Source organism: Sebastes fasciatus, chromosome 8 (assembly GCF_043250625.1).
Source record: "Sebastes fasciatus isolate fSebFas1 chromosome 8, fSebFas1.pri, whole genome shotgun sequence".
Taxonomy (NCBI): domain Eukaryota; kingdom Metazoa; phylum Chordata; class Actinopteri; order Perciformes; family Sebastidae; genus Sebastes; species Sebastes fasciatus.
In genome coordinates, this window is record NC_133802.1 from 31,119,340 (window position 1) to 31,142,987 (window position 23,648).

The following is a 23,648-nucleotide window of genomic DNA, read 5'->3' on the forward strand; positions in this document are numbered from 1 at the left end:
ATAAATGTTTTAATCGATTGACAACTCTAATGAAATATACATTTATGTTCATGTTGCTTGGTTAGTTGATGTTGTTTTCCCTGCAAACCAAGAACAACAAGACAAAAACCTGTGACACTCCGTCATCTTTGCTTTAAACTTGTAAAAAAGGGACACATCGCAGCGTTGGGTGTCGCAGGAATTATTTTATGCTTGTGTACTTTGCAAATAATAAAGGTACTTAGGTAATTAAGGTACATTTTGAACAGATATAAATTTGCGATTAAGTATGGACAATCATACTATTAATTATTTATTATTATTATTATTTATTTTGGTGGTCTTTTACACATGTTGAAATTTGCCTGAAAGCTGGAAGCCTGGTTAATGTCTGGTAATATTGGACTTTTAAAATAATCATACATTTCTTGTCATATTTGGGGGGAACTAAAGGTAAAAGTGCTGTTGGACTTTAAAATACTCATAACTCAATATGTGGTCTTTATAGATACAGAAGACACAGCTGTTAAAGCGAGTTTTTAGCTTCAGCTGCATGGGTGGAGATGACAGTTTACTTCCTCATGCTGCTCACTCTACACCAGAGCTGGTTCCTCCATTTTTCCGCAGCAGCGCCGCGCCGTCCCTCGCAGTCCCCCCTCCTCTCTCCGCCGGGCCCTCGCCGAGCCTCCGCTGTTTAAATGGGCCAAGTTGAGAAGCGGCGGAGAGTGCAAATCTTGTTTGGTCTGGGTCTGTGAACTTCAGCGTGACTTCAACGACATACACAGGGGTTAAAACACAACTCTTTCCAAAAACTTTCAACTGTATTAACGCTGCGCAAATAACTTCCTCAGATATATATCAAGCTTGATGTGTGTTTGGCTTGTGTGCTCTGATTAATACCATACAGCAGAATATTATCAGCTTTTTATTATTGTCTTCATTGTGGCCACATGTAAACTCCCCATAGCATGGGAATATGCTGCTTTATGCAAATATATAAGTGTATATATATGTATTATTGGAAATCAATTACAAACAGAAAGCGAAAGGTAAAGAAAAACGTTTTATTTCTATGTAGGGTGTAACTATAATGTTGTCAGACACTTATAATAACTATCTGAGCCTGTCAGTAGCAAAAACAAGCACTTTTAGTGGCAAATATGCTGCTTTATGCTAAATATATGTATACATTTATTATAGGAAATGAATTAACAACACAAAACAATGACAAATAATGTCCAGAAATCCTCACAGGTTCTGCATTTAGCAAGAAATAAAAAGTTCAAATCATAACAACAGCTGTCAGTGTGCTGACTTGAATATGACTTGCCCCAAACATGCATGTGATTAAAGTGGGTATCCATTGAAATATTTGCCTAGTGAATATTAAAAAAAAAAAAAAAAAATCTCTTATGTTACTTCTAATTTCCCCAAAGGCTTAGAAATAAGAGCCACGATGCGTAATGATCACCGCAGGTACCATAACGTCCGGGTTGCTCAGAGCTATAACCATGTCAGGTATTAACACAGCAGCGAGTGTGATTAAATGTGGGAGGTAGAGTAGGAGCTGCTGGTGAAGGCTGGCGGAGGAGAAGAAGAGAAGAGAAGCTGCGAGCTGCTAAACTACTGAATGGGAATCTCTCCGGCAACTCCTCCAGCAGACCGCTGCTGTCTCACGGCTGCAGCGACACGGACACGGCGGCTCTGCGTAAAACCAAGCGGAGGCGCGTCTCCAAGTCTGGCTCAGCAGCAGCCCAACTCACAGACTCACACTCGGAGGAGAGGACGCTGAAGTTGGCTCGTTGAGCAGCGAGCAGCAGCAGCTTTTCTTCACTTGTTACCGGCTCTCCTCACTCACTAACATGCCTGCCATCAAAAAGGAGCGTCTGGATGGAGATGGAGACGACATGGCGTTCAACCAGTCCGAATACCTGGCCCCTTTAAATGCCACCGCTATCCCCGTGGTGACCCCCTCGCATCCGCCGCCCTACGACCACATTTTCGCCCATCACCACCGCGCGTACTTGGGGCTCCACCACCACGACTCGGCGCTGCATCATCACCACCTCCACCAGCATCACCAGCACCATCACACGGAGGACTTGATGCTGGAGAGGTTCTCCTCCATCCCAGACTTCCAGCCCTTCTTCGACAACGGAGAGCCGTGCATCGAGGTGGAGTGCGGAGAAAACAAGGCTCTGCTTTATATCAATAAACTGTGTCAAGGTAGTAAAGGACCCTCGATTAAATACAGAGGAGAGTGGCTCACACCCAACGAGTTCCAGTTTGTCAGTGGACGAGAGACAGCCAAAGATTGGAAACGGAGTATTAGACACAAAGGTAAGAACAAAACCTTCATGGAGCTGTTTTTTATTACATATTTTAAAGCCCTTATTGCTCTTTGTAGTGTGGAACAAACTTCCAGATGACCAACAGTGGTCACTTTAAAATCTAGACTCAAGACCATCTTTTCTTAATTGATCAACACTTTACTGTCTTTTGATTGTTTTTTTATTATCCTTTTAATTTTTTTTCTTTTAAACTTATACTTTTATATTCTTTATGCACTTTGTGCTCTTTTATCTTGCTTTTTATATATATATATATATATATATATATATATATATATATATGTAAAGCACTTTGTGTATGAAATGTGCTATATATTTATATATCAACTTGCCTTGCCTTGTATGCTCTGGTAGGATGGTCTGCCTTAGACTGAACCACTGGCGTGTTCTTATTTATAAGGCTATTCTTGGTCTGCTTACATCTTACCTATACGGACCTACATACTTCAAAAAAGTACAGGAAGTTACTGTCTTTGCTCCCAGGACTTAATCCTACTAACTGTCCCCAAAAGTCTGTACTAAACTGGGAAAAAAGAGCATTCAAGTATGCTGCTACAAAAATTAGCTGAAACTTGGAGAGCTGGTCTCACTGAACATCTTTAAAGTGCTTCTAAAAGATTTTTGGAAACATGCACATCTGGCTGTAGATGTTTTGAATGTTTTTTTGATACCATATGATTTTTAAATTTGCTCTTCGTTTTCAATTGTTATGTTTTGTTTTATGTCTGCAACTGTGTAACTGTGGTGCTGCTGCCTATATCTTGGCAAGGACACTCTTGGGAAATAGATTTTTATAATCTCAATGAGTTTTTTTTACTCCTGGTTAAATAAAGGTTAAATAAATAAATATAAATAAATAAAAACACTTGTTTTTAAGACGCAGTTCATTCCGGGTTATACACTTTGGGTATCTTGGTTCGGTGCTGAGTTTTGGAGTGAAAGGGTTACAGCAGCAGTCAGTGCGTAAAAGGAGACAGATGAGAAAAGGAGCATATCCTCCACATTACCCCTCCGACGCTTTGACACAGAGTTTGGGCTGCGATCACGACCACACCGGGGCATTTGGAGAACCGGCACTGAGGTGAAAAGTTAGACAGATTCAATACAATGCGTGACAGTTAAAATATATTTTCTCTCATTATGGGATGAATCGTTTCCTTTAAGCTCAGCGGCACTTGTGCATACTTTTACGCATGGCATGTTTGCTTTGAAATATGGCTGTTTATTTGAAAAATAGCGTTTTGTTCGTCCACTCAAGTGATAAATGTTTTAAAATGTTTTGCAACCGAGTGGAATTTTCAACTAGACATTAATTGCATAGCTGCTTTCATCCATAGAAGCATTTTATTAAGTGTTTGTTGCAATAACCTTGACAGCATCAATACAGTGAGGTATTCTTTATGTGGACATTTATAGCATAGTATTTTATGCAATAATTACGCATGGTGCGCTCACCCCCTCACCACACACACACACAAGGTTACTCAGGCAGAACTGACAGGCGTTAAGATGTGTGTGTGTGTGTGTGTGTGTGTGGGAGGGAGGGTGTCACCCCCAGGTCAGAAATGGTAGCCTAATAGTTTAATATACCGATTCCTATAGACAGATGACAGGAGGCTGCTGTCTCTCCGGCTCACCACACTTGACCTGCTGGGTAGAATCAAACTTCATGGCAGAAACGTTGGAAGATAAGTTTGTCTGCAGGGGCTGACTCCTTCAAGAGTGTTGATTGGAGGCTTTTTTTTTTTTTTTACTTGAAAACTTTGAGTCCTTTTAGATGGTGGGCTGAAGAAAAAGGGCCCATTCTCAAGCAAGTTGATAATCTATCATATGCTGTGTCATGGAGGAGATGAGTTTGGTAGTATTCACTAAACGTGGTTCTCCTTTTTGTTTTTTTCTTTTCCAGGGAAAAGTCTCAAGACTCTTATGTCCAAAGGGATCTTACAGGTGCACCCTCCGATCTGCGACTGTCCTGGTTGTCGAATTTCATCTCCAGTGGTAAGAACATTTCATCTCCTGTCATGCTGCTGTTACTCCTGCACTGTCTGTCTGTACTTGTAGAGTCAATGTATTAACTAGGGGAATAGAAAATATTGTTTTAGTTTGACTTGAGGACAACTCCTATGCTGTGGATATATTCAATATACAGAACACATGGGGTTAAATAAAAGATGCTGGATTGTGGTGGTGACGGTTGTAACAAAGGGCACAATGCATGCAGACAGAGCTGGAAGATATATTAATATAATACAAATATTTGTGTGAAAAGACAAGTAGTAGTAGACAAGTAGGAAGTATTTGTGATTGTAATATTGTGGTAAAGCCTAAAGTTAGGCTTTCATAGTTAAGTAATGCAAATGATTTTGATGGTTTTTTGCTCAGTGATGATGAATGCTTGTGCTTTAATGGCTGTTAAAGTCAAGTCTATTTTTATTCATATGGCATTTATGTATCCCCAAATCACAAAATTGTCTTTACAATCTGTACCCTCGTTACTAGTTTTGTTTTTATTTCCAAATAGACCATGTATCCTGTTAATTTAGATTTAGTTTAGCTCGTGTGAAAGCAGGACTGGGCATACTATTATTTCGTTGTGTTGTGTCACTCAGCTTTACGTACATGAAACAGTGTATGAGTGTCTACTGGAGCGTCGTCTTTCTCTGTAACCTTGATGGTGAAGACCCCTACAGCCATGCATGTCAACTTTGACGGTAATTTTTCTCAGCATGAATATCAAATCCACGTTCAGCCTTTCACTGATGCCGGGTTATCAAACAGCCTTTTATTCTGAGGCATCGAGCTGTCCGGTGTGGCTGTTTTTTTTACGTTAGGTTCTGTCGGTCGGGGCTCTTTCCGCCCCATTGAATGCGTTTCCTCACCTGGCTGCTGAACTTTTGTTTGCCTAGTGCTTCCCTCAGGGCTCGGGCCAGGGGCACCATGCCAAACCTTGAGGCCTTGCAGGTGTGTCACGATTACAGCATCACCACTCTGCGTGTGTGTGTGTGTGTGCGTGTGTCTGTGTGTGTGTGTCAGCTTTGAGCAAGCACACTGCCGGCTCACCGTCGCCAAATCTGTTCACACAGGTGCGGTGTGTGTGTGTGTGTCTTTGCGTGTGTGTGTGTGTGTGTGTGTTTTTATCACCGCGGAGCGCATCTGTCGTCGCTCCCAAGCACTAATCTTGAGGGAAGGGTGTAAGAGGCTTAGCGAGCTACTGAGCGTGGCTACTGCTGATTATTGTGTGCGAGGCACGCAAGGCAAAGGCGGTTTAGATAAGCCGGAGGTGTTTGAGTGATACAGGTAAACTGGTGACATTTTTCACAGCCTAGAATGAAGACCTGTACCCTAACACATAGGGTTCAGTCAAACGAATTATCAGAGGGAGGTAGCGGGGGGGGAGGGGGCAGGGAAAACAGATAGCAGAGATGCCCACGTCTTATTTTTTACTGAAGGATTTGAGCCGTGTTTGCTTATTATGTTTAGGCTCATCGGAGATATCAGAGTGATTGGCTTTTGGCTTGCTAGGGCTTGTGCAGTTCCACATCAATTACCGCTGTGACGGAGTAAAACTTTGTTATTGACGTAAGCGGGGATATGAGGAGCTTTAAGGTTGTTGTTGTAGCCTCCTCTCTCCCTCTCTTCCTTTCCTTGTCTGGTGGTGAAGCCTGAAGTCTAACCCAGCAAGTGAATACCACCGTGACACTTTCGCACACACACTCATGCACGCACACACACACAGGCTAAGTATGTTGGCAGCTCCATGCGAGGCGGTGAGGGTTAGGCGGAGGAGGGAGGGCAGTGGGACTTGTATGGCCTGTACTGGCGTCTCCCTCTCTCCTCATTGACTCCCCTCAGGGCATGGCAGCCAGCACTCCCTCACTGATGAGCTATCTCTCTCTCTCACTCACTCACTCTCACACACACACACACACACACACACACACACACACACACACACTATATGCCTGCCTACTGACACAAATTACCTCATGCAGTCATTTATTTTGAAAGTTTGACGGCTGAACTTTGAGTGATCTTGTTTCGCTATAGGCATGAGGCAAGCGATCATAAAAAAAAAAAGTGCAGCAGCTGGTGGGAAGACTTTTCACCTGCCTGCTCAGAACTCGTGGAAGTTAATTTGCGGCGTCGGCCCGGGCACAAGCTGTTTATAACGACACGACACAAACTGAACTGTTGCTACGCTCCGCGGTGTAGAATTTGAATATGTCTATAATGTTGTTTATCCACACTCATTGACATGCTGTTGATAACTAGCTGTCAAGGTGTGTTAGCTTTTTTATTAAAGGGATAGTTTGGGTGTTTTGAAGTCGGGTTGTATCAGGTAGTCCTCCATAGTCAGTGCATTTCCTACAGTAGATGACGGTCGAAACAGACAGGAGTTACAGCGCAGAAGCAAGGCGATGTACTGCAGTGGACGGGGGCAGCAGCGAAACATATTTTAGCCACCTAAAAAAATCTATATTAGTTTAAGTGTACGCTATATTTAGAATATTTGTGCCGGTTTATCTCGCCGTGAGACGGCTATACAGTCTGTGTTTCCGACGGGGAATTGAAGCCGTTATCTATGCTCTCGCCATAGCAACCAGACTCCATTGGGAAAAAAAATTTAATTTTACCTCGCAGAACACAGGAGTTGCCGGTGTACCGCTACCTCGTTCGGTTTGTTAGTTTGTGTTATTGTATGACTTTGGTTAGTTCGGATTCACCAAAGTCACACAATAGCACAAACGCACCAATCGATCGAGGCAGCGGTGGACCAGCCACCCCGGTGTCCTGCGAAGTTCATCTTTTTTCAATGGAGTCTGGTTGCTTTGGCGAGAACATAGATGGATACAATGTAGGGCTGGGCGATATGGAGAAAAACAAATACCATAGTTTTGACAAAATACCTCGATATCAATATTGCGACGATATTGTATAATTGACCACAAAAGATATTTACACATCGAGATTTTTGACCAAAAATCATCAGCAATGTGGATATAATGACTAAGTGGGTAAAGGAACAGTCTGGAAAGTTCAGGAAATGACAACACTGTACTTTAATGCAGCTTTTAAAACCAAGAAAAGACGACACTTATGCCATATTACCATATTACGATCCAAAATCGAAGACAATATCTAGTCTCATATCACGATATCGATATAATATCGATATATTGCCTAGCCCTAATACAACGGCTTCAGTTCCTCGTCCGAAAGGGCTGTCTGATGGCAAGGTAAACCGGCAAAAATGTTCTAAATGTAGCGTTCACTTAAAACGATATTGATTTTTTTGGTAAGCCTTTCTTTTAGGTGGCTAAAATATGTTTTGCTGCCGGCCCCGTCCACAGCAGTACATCGCTTTGCTTCCGTACGGTAACTCCTGTTTGTTTTTCCAAACTAGGGGCGTGCTGACCGTCATCTACCCAAACTATCCCTTTAAGCTGGTTATTATGTGATGATCAGGTGCTTAAATGATTCCTCAGCTTTAATTGTTATTAAAGTTTCCCCTTGAAGTTGTTGGATGCTGCTTATTTTGCGTGTTTGGCACCGCATGTCATTCTTTTGCACGTATACAATATATAATACTCAACACAGTGTACGCACGTTGCCGTTTATTCTCGGCTCTGTATGTTTGTGTTTTTGTCTGTACATACTTTTGCGTTAGTTTGTGTCTCAGTGCGTGCGTGTCTGTGATTATTTGTACGCCCGCGATGGCTGCCTGACTTGCCTGCTCGCTATGTGTGTTTGTGCGTGCGTGTGTACGTGTATGTGTGTGTGTGTGTGTGTCGCCTCCCGGGAGAGCTGGGCTTCCTCTGCTCTGTTATTTCAGCGGAACTGGCGGAGGCCGGGAGGAAATTACACTCCCCTCCTCCGGCTCGTAAAGACCTCCTCCAATCAAGGGCTCCTCTTGCAAAGTGAAATTATACACACACACACACACACACACAGAGGCACAAACACAGGCATACACACTTTTGCCTATAACTCATAGTCGATCTCATTACATTTTCATAATGCCACTTCCAATAGTGTTAATGGGAGAAAAGATCATTAAAATCAAAGTGCACCATATTGAGTGAAATAATAGGAGCTGGTATGTGATGTGGAGTCGTCTTCATAGATCAGCTACCTACTGTACACTGCTTCTGTTTTATGTGTTTGTGTGCTTGTGTGTGTGTGTGTGTGTGTGTGTTGCCGAGGCTATGTTGCTATGGTAACGCCGGAATCGGTCATTGGCCCAGAAGAGTGCAGAACTGTGGTCGTGTCGAGTGTATTTGTGCACTTTTGTGTGCAACTCTCTCTCTCTCTCTGAGTAACGAACAAATTAGAGATCAACTCTAATGATATGTGTGTCTTAATGTCGCTTGTAGAGATCGATACGAACTTGAATGTGTGTCACACACACACACACACACACACACAGAAATACAGTAACAGTCGTATAAACACTCACGCACATTCAAAAACTCTTTTGTGCCTCTTATCTTTCTATCTATGAATAATTCAGTTAAAATAAACGGTTTAATTTAGCAAAATAGCCATTAGCTTCCACTAGTGTGCATTTCAGCAAGATGCCAGGGATTGATAGAGAGCTTAATGTGGATGTGTGGTGGGTGTGTGAGCTTCTTAAAGTGTTGCTCGCTGTACGACTGGATGCATGAGTGTTTGGGTGCGGACCCCGTTAACAGGCAGCTAAAATAAGTCGGAGCATCTGTCTATCAGGCAAATGTGGTTTATCACAACAAAGCCAACGGCGATATGTCTAAAAACCCTCCTCCCAACATCTGTCTGTCTGTCTGTGTGTGTGTGTGTGTGTGCGTGTGTGTGTGTGTGTGTGTGTGTGTGTGTGTGTGTGTGTGTGTGTGTGTGTGTGTGTGTGTGTGTGTGTGTGTGTGTGTGTGTGTGTGTGTGTGTGTGTGTGTGTGTGTGTGTGTGTGTGTTTTCCTCTGATAGTTGCAGGCTCGCTCTGTCACATCAGGCCTTTGCAGACAGTAAAGTCCTATCGTAGTTTTACTTTTTATACATCCATCAGTACACTCAAACAAGCACACACATACTGTGTATAAACACAGAATTACTTGGTAGATTCATCAGTGTCATACAGTTATATGTACAGTTTTTGATCATTATTAAAGTTTGTCAGTAAAGTAGGTGTAAGAAAAGTTAGTTAAATTCTGAATTTGCTGATGATTATAATCTGTATACATGTCTATACTGTATATTTAAACCAAGGTAAACACATTTGCCACACATATTTTTTGTTTAATACTAGAGCTGTTAAAGTTAACGTGTTAATGCATATTCATTTTAACGCCACCAATTTCTTTAACACATTTACGCAACTTGTGATTTTAGTTTATACCGGGCTGAACTAAAATACCGATGGGAATCCATCGGTACCAACCATGTCATACTAGCTTGTCATGGCCATTTTCAAAGGGGTCCCTTGACCTCTGACCTCCAGATATGTGAATGAAAATGGGTTCTCTGGGTACCCACGAGTCTCCCCTTTACAGACATGCCCACTTTATGATAATCACATGCAGTTTGGGGCAAGTCATACTCAAGTCAGCACACTGACACACTGACAGCTGTTGTTGCCTGTTGGGCTGCAGTTTGTCATGTTATGATTTGAGCATATTCTTTATGCTAAATGCAGTACCTGTGAGGGTTTCTGGATAATATTTGTCATTGTTTTGTGTTATTAGTTGATTTCCAATAATAAATAGAGACATATATTTGCATTAAGCTGCATATTTGTCCACTCCCATGTTGATTAGACTATTAAATACTTGACAAATCTCCCTTTAAGGTACATTTTAAACAGATACAAAATGTGTGATTCATTTGATTAATCATTATTAACTATGGACAATCATGCGATTAATTGTGATAAAATATTTCAATATATTGACAACCCCACTAAAGTGCTAAAAAGTCAGTATGAGAAAGATTAAAGAGAGGTAAAGCCTACATTTTATTTTGCCAGCATAAATGAGGGTCATCTGAGTGTATCTTGGTTTTCCCTCCATATTGAACTTGTGCTCATCATAAGTGACCTTTACCTTTATTTCATAAATGAAGTGTAGCTGCGTGTTAAGTTGTGCGTGACTTGTCGAAACCTCGTCAAAGTGGATGTTCAAACCTTGTAGAGGTGTACTTTTAATAATGTGGCAGTGTTTTTAATGGAACTATTTAAAGTGTGTTGATCTTTATGTGAGATTTTAATAATTGTCAGGATCAAATTCTTTCTCTTGTTGGGACCGCCACAAGAGAAAACATCAGTTGAATTTACCAACCACAACTTCACGCTCGCCTCCACTTCCCGTGTGTTTGTCTGGTGGAGAGAAAGGCCCGGTCGTTACCTGTCCACAAAGCTCCCCCGCGGCGGCCTCGGCGGGCCTATCCAAACACGGAGAGGAGAAGAGAAGAAGGGAGGAGGACGGAGAGAAAGAAACAAGAGGGAAAGGGGAGAGCGAGAGGCGCGCTGGCACGCTTGACTGCACCGCCACTGACCTCCCAGCGCCGCCCCAGCAGCCCCCCCCCCTTCCTCTTCGCCGCCTCTCGCCCTCTGTGCACCTCTCCCCCTCCCCCCGCCGCTCACCCATCCCTCCCCCCTCGCCCTGTGCCGCTCCACTGGGCTGCAACTGCCCGCTCGGCTCAGCGCGTGGGGGCCGAGGGTGCGGGAGAGCATGAGTGTGTGTGTGTGTGTGTGGGGGTGGAGGCGGGGGACTTGGTCGCATGCCTGTCCGCCCTACAGTGCTTTCTCACTTTTTTTTCTCTTTCTCTCACACGGCCTTGAACAACCAAGTGTTGCCTAAAGTCTGTACATAAACCACACACACACACAGTTACCCAGAATCCCATTTATTTTGCCAACTACGAAGTACATTTGCACTTATAAGGAGTTTTACTTGATAATGTTGGTGCCAGATCTCATGGCAGATTTAGAGCTGCGTTTCTGATGTCATGAGTGTTTGTACAATATGTATGGAATAAAGGCTGGCCCACAATATAAGACTGTTCAAATCTTAACAGATCTGAAAAATGTGAGACGCCACACATAACGACATGTTATGTTAAATTTAACAGTTTTGTTCCTATAGTTTGTGGAGAGCAACAATTTGCAAAATCTCTCACCGTCAAACGTGACTTTAGTGTAAACAAACATGGCGGACGACGGGCAGGAAGAATTAGTTATGTTAGTTTTTACTTTGTACTGAAAATTCACGAAGGATGGATGGATGAAGTCATGGAGACACGTTAAATAAACAATCGTGTTGTTGCCACAAATCAACAAGTTGGTCCTCCATTTCTGAGCTCCATCTCACTACGACGTTATGCTTCACGTTTTGCGTTAGCTCATGCATTAGCCGTGGCCGCCTTGTCTTTCCTTCTTCAGTCAGCTTGGTTCCCAATTGGCTATCGTTGTTTCCCACGTGACTCTGTCATCGGCTGTCCTCGGGGTTCCCCACACACAACAGGATATCCAATCGTAAATACTGAACATGTTTAATATTTAGATCGGTGCGGCCAGGATGGACTTCTGAGCCGATTGGGGGACATCAAAAAACACTCTTAACATACCTCACACCAGAGGAATATCTAGAAAATCTGGGCTTGCTGACGATAGTCGGGAGGGGGGGAATCGGGTACAAAATTGTCTTGATTCTCGTGTAGTGTGAGCCCAGCATAATGCACGAAACTGATTCTTAACTTCAAAGAAACATCTACCATTAACCATCCATCATCTACCACTTAGTGACTTCCTTTAACCAAAATGCCAAGGAAACTTCAAAAGAACTGACAGAAAATATAAAGCTAAGATCTGTAGTGTGTTTTAGTCATATATCTGTAATATACCCATTCGTATGGTAGAGTGTGGGTAAACATTTACTGTGGTTGGAGATGCTGCTCTCCGTACTAAATGTGGAGAAAAGTTGTTGAGTCGCTCCTGTTGACAAAAGCATTAGGGCTGTCAAAGTAACGTGATAATAACGTTTTAACGGCACCAATTATTTTAATGCATTAAAGCAACTTGGGATTTTTTTTTGGTTGTAGCGGGCTACAACTAGAGTGAAGATACTGGTATCAATAAAACTGGAAGATAACTAATGAAGCCATTGGTACCAACCATGTCATACTAGCTTGTCACAAAGGCTAAGTAACACTCCAAACATAGGCCACATTTTGGTGAGGAAAAACTGTCATGGCCATTTTCAAAGGGGTCCCTTGACCTCTGACCTCAAGACAAGTGAATGAAAATGTGTTCTCTGGGTACCCACGAGTCTCCCCTTTACAGACATGCCCACTTTATGATAATCACATGCAGTTTGGGGCAAGTCATACTCAAGTCAGCACACTGACACACTGACAGCTGTTGTTGCCTGTTGGGCTGCAGTTTGTCATGTTATGATTTGAGCATATTCTTTATGCTAAATGCAGTACCTGTGAGGGTTTCTGGACAATATTTGTCATTGTTTTGTGTTATTAACTGATTTCCAATCATAAATATATACATACATTTGCATAAAGCAGCATATTTGCCCACTCCCATGTTGATAAGAGTATTAAATACTTGACAAACCTCCGTTTAAGGTGAACAGATAAAACAGATTAATCACGATTAACTATGGACAATCATGCGATTAACGGCAAATAAATGTTTTAATCGATTGACAACTCTAATGAAATATACATTCGTGTTCATGTTGCTTGGTTGGCTGATTGTGTTTTCACTGCAAACCAGGAACAAGACAAAACCCCGTGACACTCTGTCATCTTTGCTTTGAACTTGCAAAATGTGACACATCACAGTGTTAGGTAACGCAGGAATTATTTCATGCTTGTGTACTTTGCAAATGATGACATCAATTATTATATATTATTGTATTAATAGGATATGCTATAAATAACTTTTCCTCTCATATATATATATATATATATACACGTACATGTGGTTTTGCACAACAATGGGGACAAATTGGGTTAAAAAGTACTATATGACCATGCAGTGTGGCAGTACTTGTGAGTGTTTGTGGTGGAGGAACGCACCACCTCCTGTAAATAAAAGTGTCTCTATAAGCGTTATATTCTTCTGCCAGAAGAGTTCAACATGTTTCTAATTACATATCGGCAGTTTATCCACAGCCGTTCTTGATCTCCGCTGTTCTTGCAGATATTGCACTAAGTTTGTTTACATGCACGCTAATAATTTGATTATAACCAGATTAGGCAAATATGAGGCTCGTCAGTTTTTTTCTGCGGCCCGCGCAGTATATAGTGTTTCTTTGTCTGATTTTCTTTCAGCTTTTTGATTCTGAACATGCACCAGAAAGGTCACAGGGTGCAGCGGATGCAAATGGGTGTTTCTATAAACAAACATTGTCATGGCTCGTGGTGGAGAAAAAGAAAACACCAAAATATTTTTTTGGGATGACAGCGAAACAGCTTTCATGTCGCCGCTAACACAAAGTAAAAGAGATTGTATTAAGGTGCGCTGTGAATTAATCAAAAGCAACGTCTCTCCGTTTTCTGTTTTCTTCTTGTTTTGTGGCACTAATGGGAGGTTTTTCTACTGGCGCCCACAAATCCTTCCAAACATTATCCTGCCTATCAAACACATCATATTAACTTTATTATTGGGTTACTGGGTAAAGCTGGTTACTGCGAAAACCATGTAAACACTTTAATCAAACTATTACTTTAATCTGATTATTCACAGTAATCAGGTTTGCATACTGAGCGATCTCAATTTGACGAAAGCTGACAAATTTTGCAGCTAATCACCTTTCACGGGTGCACCTGTGGAAATGTCAGGTCGGGTGAGTCAGAGATAAGGAGGTGAGACCAAACCAAGTGTGGGGATTTGTATTTTGTGGGGAACTGGATCTCACACAAACACACAGGAGACAAATTGTTTGTTTTGGCCTTGTTTCAGAGCTCTTATGTGAGCCCGGTAATGACCGCTTCATCCCCCCCCCCATCTCCCACCCTCCTCACACTCATTTTTTTCCCTCTCTCCTTCTCTGTCGTCTCCTCGTTCCCCCTCCCCCTTTCCCCTAGTGCTCGCGCCAAGTCGGCCCGCCATCCCGCCTCCACACACACACACACACACACACACACACACGCTGCGAGGTAACGGCAGACAGGCGCGTGACTCATTAGGCATTCGTCCCCCAGGGAGATCGCTGGGGGGGCGCGTGCGAGGGAGAGAGAGCGCCGCAGCTGCAGGAATGTCACGGGCGGCTACCGCTGTGTGTGTGCATGTGTGTTCATGTGTGTGTGTGTGCGTCCTCGCTAATGCTAGTTGGAGCCAGCGGCAGGGCACTGCACCTTTCAGGAAATAACGCAAGGAGAAAGAAAAAAAAAAAAAAAAACTTATTAGTCCTCTTTTTCCACCAAGAGCTCATTTAAAAGTCTGAAATAAATTTAGAGAGAAAACACCAGATCGCCTCATAATTTCTGCTTGGATTTAAACGCCTTTGCTGGCCAACGTGTTGCCGTGATATTAGCCTGTATTGTTTTTTAATACAAGAGCATTTTGTTGCTTTTAAAACAAACCCTTTGCTATAAATTTATGAATTCAGGACGCCGCCCAAATGACCTACAGGAACGTATATGGCTGTTGTAAGCACATTGCTCAACATCAGATTGCTTTTTATTTGAAATATTAAAGCTTTATTACCCATATAGGAGAATGTATGCAGATTAAAAGACCAGTGTGTAACAATTAGGGAAGATCTGTTGGCAGAAATGGAATATAATATTAATAAGTATGTTTTCTTTAGTGTATAATCACCTGATAATAAGAGTCGTCGTGTTTTCGTTACCTTAGAATGAGCCGTTTATATCTACATAGGGAGCGGGTCCTCTTCACGGAGTCCGTCATGTTGCACCGCCGTGTTTCAGTAGTAGCAGAGAATGGACAAACCAAACACATTTCCTGCTTGGGCCAGAGTCGATAACGTTACTCGCTCCTGTCGCCGCTGCTCTCTCTCTCTTGCTTCACCACTCACTTCCCACGTTCACACACACTCTAAGCATCTATTAGGGACATTCATGTTTTCGCAAACGGCCACCGTAGCTCTCCTACACGCTTGGCACACAGGAGAAGTTGTAATCTGCAACCTCACCGCTAGATATCGCCAGATCCCTCACACAGGTACTGCATTTAGCATAAAAACTATGCTCAAATCATAGCATGGCAAACTGCAGCCCAACAGGCAACAACAGCTGTCAGTGTGTCAGTGTGCTGACTTGACTATGACTTGCCCCAAACTGCATGTGATAATCATAAAGTGGGCATGTCTGTAAAGGGGAGACTCGTGGGTACCCATAGAACCCATTTTCATTCACATACCTGGAGGTCAGAGGTCAAGGGACCCCTATGAAAATGGCAATGCCAGTTTTTCTTTGCCAAAATTTAGCACAAGTTTGGAGCGTTATTTAACCTCCTTCTTGACAAGCTAGACATGGTACCAATGGATTCCTTAGGTTTTCTAGTTTCATATGATGCCTGAAAATGAGCCCGCTACAACCTTAAAATTGCAAGTTGCGTTAAAGAAATTAGTGGCGTTAAACCAAATTTGCTTTAACGTGTTATCGCATTCATTTTGACAACCCTAGTTATTATGAAGTTCAACTTCTTGTGTTATTATCGAGCATACTATATCGATTGTATAATTTGTGTATTATATATGATGGGAAGTGTTTTCTGAATGTTGGTCATGTACTGATATGACCATTTCAATTGTCCATCTAGATGTGTGTCTGTTTTTGTGCGTGTAAATGTGAAGCCCAGATATATTTCTTGGCTGCCTGACTGACAGAAAGCGTGGGAGGTGATATTCATAGAGGTGCTTTTAGTGGGATTTTTATGAGAGACTTTTTTCCATGGCTGAAAGGAGGTTGACCACACACAGTAAGGTTGCCTCAGCTCCGTGCACGTGCTCGTACGTGCCCGAGCGTATCAGGCGCCCTTCCTTTGAGCGCTCCTACGTGGGCTGCCAGGGGTGTGTTTTGCTTCGTGTTTTGTTTCGGAGAGCCCTCCCCCGTGCTGCGGAAGTGTTGCCGGAAGCAGTGGGAGCTCACCCCCAGTTCTGCGTCAGTGCCACTAAAGAAAGGATCGGGGCTTTCCGGGAGGAGAGAAGAGGGAGGAAGGGGGGGGGGGCTGTCAGCCTGGGTATGTCACGGCCATGTGGGTGGTTGCCTACACGCTCGCACACACTCACGCTCACACAGCCTCAGTCACGACTTAGACAAACTATTCTTGTATACACTATTTTGCTGGCGTGTTCCAAGTAAAATCCCCTGCTTTGGAGGGGAATTCTAAGGAACAGGAACAGGTGTGTGTGTGAGTGTGTGGTGGTGATGGGAGTGCGCATGTGCAATTTCGTGTTTGTGAAGACAGCACTAAAGAGACCTCAAGGTGGAATATTTGTATTTAACAGACGTGTGTGTCTAGGGCTGCACGTTTAATCAAATATTAATCACGATTTTGGCTTCCCACAATCATATGAACATGATCGCCTGCGATACTGACGTTTAAAATGTGCGCTCTGCTCGTAGAAAACTCTGCGGCATATCAAATCAAGCGCTTCCTAAACTAACAGCCAGACATTATCGGGAATGCAGCACATCATGGAAGTGAAAGCAGTGCTCTGTTTATTTTAATGTGAAAGTGCAATAAAAATATGTTGTTGCTAGGGATGCGCATTTTGAAAAATGTTCTCAACCGATAACCGACCCTCGTTAACCGATTATTAAAAGTTAACCGATTTGTGCCTCGTACCAGCTGTAAGAGCACAACAGATATTCGTTGACGGGAGTCCCCAGTTCACCGTCCGGGAGCGTTAACTTGGCAGCTACGATGCTGCGTGTAGTGTCGCAGACATGCAGCCACTTTCCCAGTAAAAGTGTCCACTGCACATTAGTTGAGCGGGTTGTCAGCTGTGTGTCTGCCCGGCGTAACGACACTCTGTCTGTCCGGCATAACTAGCGAGTGGCCAAAACAGTGTGTATTTGTGCTACGTTAGCAGCTCTAGCATTGCCGGAGGCATCGTGCTCGCCGCCGCACACGTAGTCTGCGTAACTTTAGCGAGTTTCCAACAGACCGTGTGTGTGTGTGTTGGCGCTGAGTGTGAGGTTGTTGGTGGCGTTCTAGCTGTGAACGTAGGTGCAGCAGTGTGTGTACAGTTTATTTGTCGCTGAATAAATGCTACGAAACTACAACTCCTCCGCTCAAGCGAGCCAGAGACCGGAGCCGACTTCCTGTATCCTGCAACTCCGGCTCTGCCTCTTAAGGTGGGCTGTTAAGGTGGACCAGCTTTTCTCCTTGAAGTGACGAGTCGCTCCTTTGAGCCGCTCAGCTTTTGAGTTAATTATTAACATTTCTTTTAACCGTTTTAGACGTGGTGCTTAATGTCGGTTAACGGTTAAACGGTTAATCATTTACATCCATAGTTGTTGCTAAAATCAATGAATAATCGTGATCTCAATATTGATCAAAATAATCGTAATTATCATTTTGGCCATAATCATGCAGCCCTACATGTGTCTGGCAGATGTTACTGTGGTTGCATCCATGGAAAAGTGTTCTGACGTGATGTCCTGGTTTCCTCCCTCTAATTCACCCCGTCGGAGCTCCAGCGCAAACTTCCTACAGCGAGAGGCCTCATATGTGGAAGTAGCAGAAGTAGCAGAAAGTGATCCACTGTCCTCAAACGCTGGAGCACAACTTGTAGAAAGCTCTGACAGGAAAAGAAGAAAGGAGGAAAAAACCTCTTTTCTGGCAAGGCACGATAAAAAAAAAAGAGAGAGGAGAGAAATGTGCAGAACTCTGTGGCCTGCTCATCCTAGGGGATGTTTTCATCTTTCTCTGTCTTCCACCCCCCCTCCCACCCCCAACTCTTTTTAATGTCTGCCATTTGAGAGACTCCAGAGGGGCTGCACCTGTTTGCCTCTTGGCTAGGAGCCCCCAAATCCCTCCTCCTGCCCCCGCCTGCCACTCATGCTGCCGCGCTTCCTGGGATGGAAGGAGCGAGGGAGGGAGGGAGGGAGTGTGGAGGAGTGGTGGAGAGCGGGGTTGCGTGTGGTGGAAGGGATAGCTGGAGGGCTTAAAGGCGTCCGGGAGTCAGAGCAGAGATGTAGGCACACAGAGACGGAGAGAGGGGAATATAGTTTCAAATCCAAGTCCACTCCACACTGGACATACCTCACTTCTGTGGAGCTTTCTCTCTCTCTCATGTTTTGATTTCTGTATTTTTTTCTCACCTTTTTCTCTTCTCCCTCCTGTACAAACCCACATCCGCTTTCCCTGTTAACTTTTCTCCTCAGCCTATCCTTCCCTCTCTCCCCTTCTCCAGTTTCCTCCCCAGGCTCAATCTCTCCTTCTATTCCCTCCATCTCCTATCTCTACACCTCTCACTCCCTCCCCCTCCTCCCTTCTCTCTGTGATAGGACCATGTTAATCTGCAGTGACCTCTTCAGGTCACATTAAAGGTCGCCCAGCTTCACTTCCTAATGCCCCCAGGGCCACTCTCTCCTCTTTATCCCTTCTTTTCTCCGCATACTCCTGGCAGCAAAATAAACACTCAATTCACCAACCAACTTTTCTCCCCATTGGTTTGGTTTTAGAGTAGAAAAGTGTGGCAAAGTGTGTGTGTTTGGTGCTGGTGAAAGAAAACTGCTTGTTTCAAAAGGAAGTTACTCTGTTACTACAGACTAGGGCTGGCAAAGTTAACGCGATAACGCAAATTCGTTTTAACGCCACTCATTTATTTAACGTATTAACGCAATCGATCTTTCAGAGGTTGTGGCGGACTCAGTTTTAAAGCTAGAATGAAGATACTGGCACCATATGAAACTAGAAAACCTAATGAATCCATTGGTACCAACCATGTCATACCATTCGCTTGTCGCGATGAGGATAAATGATGCTCCAAATGTGTGCTAAATTTCTAATAAGGCCCACTTTATGATAATCACACACAGTTTGGGGCAAGTCATAGTCAAGTCAGCACATTGACACACTGACAGCTGTTGTTGCCTGTTGGGCTTGGGGATGTAAGTGTATTTATGTACGCATATATGTGAAAGCATGTATATATATATATATTGCTGTTCTCAGATATTGGACCACAGCACGAGTAGCTGTTACCGTGGTAACAACTAATGGGAATCCAAATAAACAATGTATGTTTAATCTTAACAGGTAGTGTTATGTGTTGCATCTGACTCAATGTGTGAATATATATTTTTTATCAAATTGCATCCTCTAGAGCCGCTCCACAATCTTTCCACGTCCCCTCCCCACCTCCCCTGGCAACTGCAGAAGGCACCCTCTGGGGTACAAGTACCCTTGGTTGGGAATTACTGATTTAATGTATTCTTTTACGAGGTGTCTAATAAGCGGGATAACAGAACACAAAATAGCCAGACAGTTCTGCAAATTCAAACTAAGATCTCTTTGTATTATAGTCTTGATTTGTCATGTGTGTACATTTGCAGGGAGAACTCAACGTTCTGCATTTAAACAAAAAAGACTAATGCAAATGATCAAAATAGAAGAAGTAAATGCCACAGATAGATTAAACACAAACAAATTGAGAAATACAAACAATTTGACAAGGTGTATATATAATCCTGTTGATAAAATGTCTCTCTTTTCTTTGTGCTTTGCTGTGCAGAACCGCGGGCGCTTGGCTGAGAAACGCACAATCCCCCTTCCCCCAAACCGGGTGCCCAAGAAGGAGCTGGCCTCCATCTTCAGCAGTGACGACAGTGAAGGCAGCGAGCGCGCCAGTGGGGACCATGCCCACATCAAACAGGAGGACGAGTTGCATTACAGTATCATGAGAAAGAGGTGAGGGCACCTGTGACTTCTACCACGGCTTCAATGTAGTTTAAAAGACGGCACAAGCATGTTCGATATTTGGGTCCCATGTCACTCTTATACCAGATACCACTTAAAGGAACAGTGTGTAACATTTCGGGGGATCTATTAGCAGAAATGGAATATACTATCAAGTATGTTTTCATTAGTGTATAATCACCTGAAGCTAAGAATCGTTGTGTTTTCATTAGCTTAGAAGAAGCCCTTCATATTTACAGAGGGAGCGGGTCCTCTTCACGGAGCCGCCATGTTGCTCTGCCATGTTTCTGCGGTAGCCCAGAAACAACCAGGGCGCGTTTTCACATTACTTGAAGGCCACTGTAGTTCTCCGACACAGTGGTAATGTGAATTGCAGAGTGCAAAACGGTGCTGCTGCCAGCTGCCATCTGACTTCGGTAGCGTACTCAGTTGGTTGCAATCTGCAACCACGCCGCTAAATGCCACCAAATCCTACACGCTGTACCTTTAATATCTCAGATTTTTTTTTTTTTTAAACCTTTTTTACTTCTTACATTTTCTTCCTTTTTTCTGTGTGTGTTTAGTAGACACTGACGCACATTGTGGTAATTGAGTAGGCTTTTTTATCGGGCCTGAAAATGCAAACGCTGTGCAGTGGAATCGCCACAAGAAGAAAAAAACCTCACGCTAGCCTCTGAGGTATCACTTGTGTAAAAACACTTCTTTTTAACAAGTCCTTGGTTTTGTCAGATTCTGTCTAAAAGCAGAAGGATGCAACTTTTTAGGGCCCGAGCACGAAAGTGCCAGGACCCAACGGTGTCCTGGCACGAAGTGCGAGGAAACCTATTGTTTTTCTAAAGATTATTATTATTAGGGCCCGAGCACGAAAGTGCCAGGACCCAACGGTGTCCTGGCACGAAGTGCAAGGAACCTATTGTTTTTCTGCAGATTATTATTCTTTTTCTGCCACTAGATCGCGTTTTTGACGACCTTAGCCATCCCCAAAACTCACGAAAAGTGGAGTATGCGTCAGAACTGGTGGGAAATTCAATGTTCTGGAGTGACTGGGCTCGGGTGTCTCCAGGGGGCTCCATAGCGCCCCCTAGAGTACGCAGTTTTTCAGAGAAAGTTTCTTCGATCTTCACGAAATTCAAGTATGTCGTTGCTCGCGCCCTCATACCTGGATTAAATGATTTTGAGATTTCTTCGGCAAACAGGAAGTCAGCCATGTTGGACTTCCTGCGTGATTTTAGAATTTACGAACGCATATTTGAAGACTTTAGGATGCACAAAAATTTATGAAACTTTACACACACATCCAAACTAGTAATTACTTAATTTTAGTGGTGAAATTTTGCTTGGGCGTGGCATGTTGGCTCTCTAGCGCCCCCTTATGTCTTTCAGATTTTGAACATACCTTTAGGTGCTCGGAATCTCATAAAATTTGGCAAAATGATAGACACCTGTGAACTTTATGTAACTGCATAGCCATTAGGCCCAGTGTGTTTTTATTCGGCTCTATAGCGCCCCCTAACGCGTTGAAATTTTAACTTTGTCAAAGTTGATCCGATATTCATGAAATTTGGTATGCATATCCCACTCATCATTTGAAACATATTCCTCATTGGGTTTCATTAGCCCCGCCCACCCAGAAGTCGGCCATATTGGATTTTTATGTCATTTTTGCGTTTTATTGGCCGCGTACTTTAACGAACTCCTCCTACAGATTTGATCAGATCGAGTTGATATTTGGTCAGGACCATCTCAAGACCTCGAGGATGAAAAGTTATTAAAATGGTGAGCGTTCACTTAACGAGCGGACCGTGGCGTGGCGACCATTTTGAGCCATTCGCCAGTTATTGTAACTCAACTGTACATAGTCCGATCTGCCCCAAATCTCTCAGGTATGATGTTGCTCCAGTACTGATGACATGTATATGAAAAAATATACTCATACTCAATGAGCTCCGCCCACCCAGAAGTCGGCCATATTGGATTTTATGTACGATTTTCCCAATTTTTGCGTTTTATTGGCCGCGTACTCTAACGAACTCCTCCTACAGATTTGATCATATCGATTTGAAATTTGGTCAGGACCATCTCAAGACCTTGAGGATGAAAAGTTATTAAAATGGTGAGTGTTCACTTAACGAGCGGACCGTGGCGTGGCGGCCATTTTGAGCCATTCGCCATGAAACAGGGAGTTATTGTAACTCAACTGTACATAGTCCGATCTGCCCCAGATTTCTCAGGTATGATGGTGGTACAGTCTTGAGGACATGTATATGAAAAATTATACTCATAGCCCCGCCCTAAGACGTTAGCCCCGCCCCCTTTCATATCTCATGAACCGTTTGTCGTACAGGCTTATGGGAGGTGTCATATCACTCAGCAGAGAGTTCCTGTTTTATTCGGTAAGGGTAGCCCCACCCCCTACACATTAGCCCCGCCCCCTTTCATAACTCATGAACCGTTTGTCGTAGAGTCTTGCGGGAGGTGTCATATCACTCAGCAGAGAGTGCCTGTTTCATTGGTAAATGTTATGCCCGCCCCCTACACATTAGCCCCGCCCCCTTTCATAACTCATGATCCGTTTGTAGTAGAGTCTTGTGGGAAGTGTCATATCACTCAGCAGAGAGTGCCTGTTTCATTGGTGAATGTTATGCCCGCCCCCTACACATTAGCCCCGCCCCCTTTCATATCTCATGAACCGTTTGTAGTAGAGTCTTGTGGGAAGTGTCATATCACTCAGCAGAGAGTTCATGTTTCATTGGTAAATGTTATGCCCGCCCCCTACACATTAGCCCCGCCCCCTTTCATATCTCATGAACCGTTTGTAGTAGAGTCTTGTGGGATGTGTCATATCACTCAGCAGAGAGTGCCTGTTTCATTGGTGAAGGTTATGCCCGCCCCCTACACATTAACCCCGCCCCCTTTCATAACTCATGATCCGTTTGTCGTAGAGTCTTGTGGGAAGTGTCATATCACTCAGCAGAGAGTGCCTGTTTCATTGGTGAATGTTATGCCCGCCCCCTACACATTAGCCCCGCCCCCTTTCATATCTCATGAACCGTTTGTAGTAGAGTCTTGTGGGAAGTGTCATATCACTCAGCAGAGAGTTCATGTTTCATTGGTGAAGGTTATGCCCGCCCCCTACACATTAGCCCCGCCCCCTTTCATCACTCATGATCCGTTTGTCGTAGAGTCTTGTGGGAAGTGTCATATAACTCAGCAGAGAGTTCCTGTTTCATTGGTGAATGTTATGCCCGCCCCCTACACATTAGCCACGCCCCCCTTCATAACTCGTGAACCGCTTGTCGTAGAGCCTTGCGGCAGGCGTCGTGGCGCTCGTCAGAGTTTTGGTTTCGCGTCGGTCGGCGTCCCGCCAGCAACCCCGACCCGCGAGCAGGGGCGAGGGCCCTTTCATAGCTGCGTGCAGCTCTCGTTATTATTATTATTTT

At 43.7% G+C, this 23,648-nt stretch overlaps 1 protein-coding gene across 7 annotated transcripts in view; it reads left to right on the top strand.

The window, feature by feature from the left end:
- Window positions 1–23,648, top strand: part of samd11 (sterile alpha motif domain containing 11) — a 130,380-nt gene that overhangs the window by 56,139 nt on the left and 50,593 nt on the right. For 2 of the 7 annotated variants that reach the window (XM_074645012.1, XM_074645011.1), the window contains exons 3-4: window positions 4,237–4,328; window positions 20,024–20,199. In XM_074645012.1, coding sequence (XP_074501113.1) covers window positions 4,257–4,328; window positions 20,024–20,199 — 248 coding nt within the window. In that variant the 5' untranslated portion in view covers window positions 4,237–4,256. Of the gene's footprint in view, window positions 1–1,157; window positions 2,320–3,351; window positions 3,412–4,236; window positions 4,329–16,370; window positions 16,519–20,023; window positions 20,200–23,648 lie in introns of those variants that run through there. The other 5 variants (XM_074645009.1, XM_074645010.1, XM_074645008.1 and 2 more) reach the window with 5 other exon arrangements.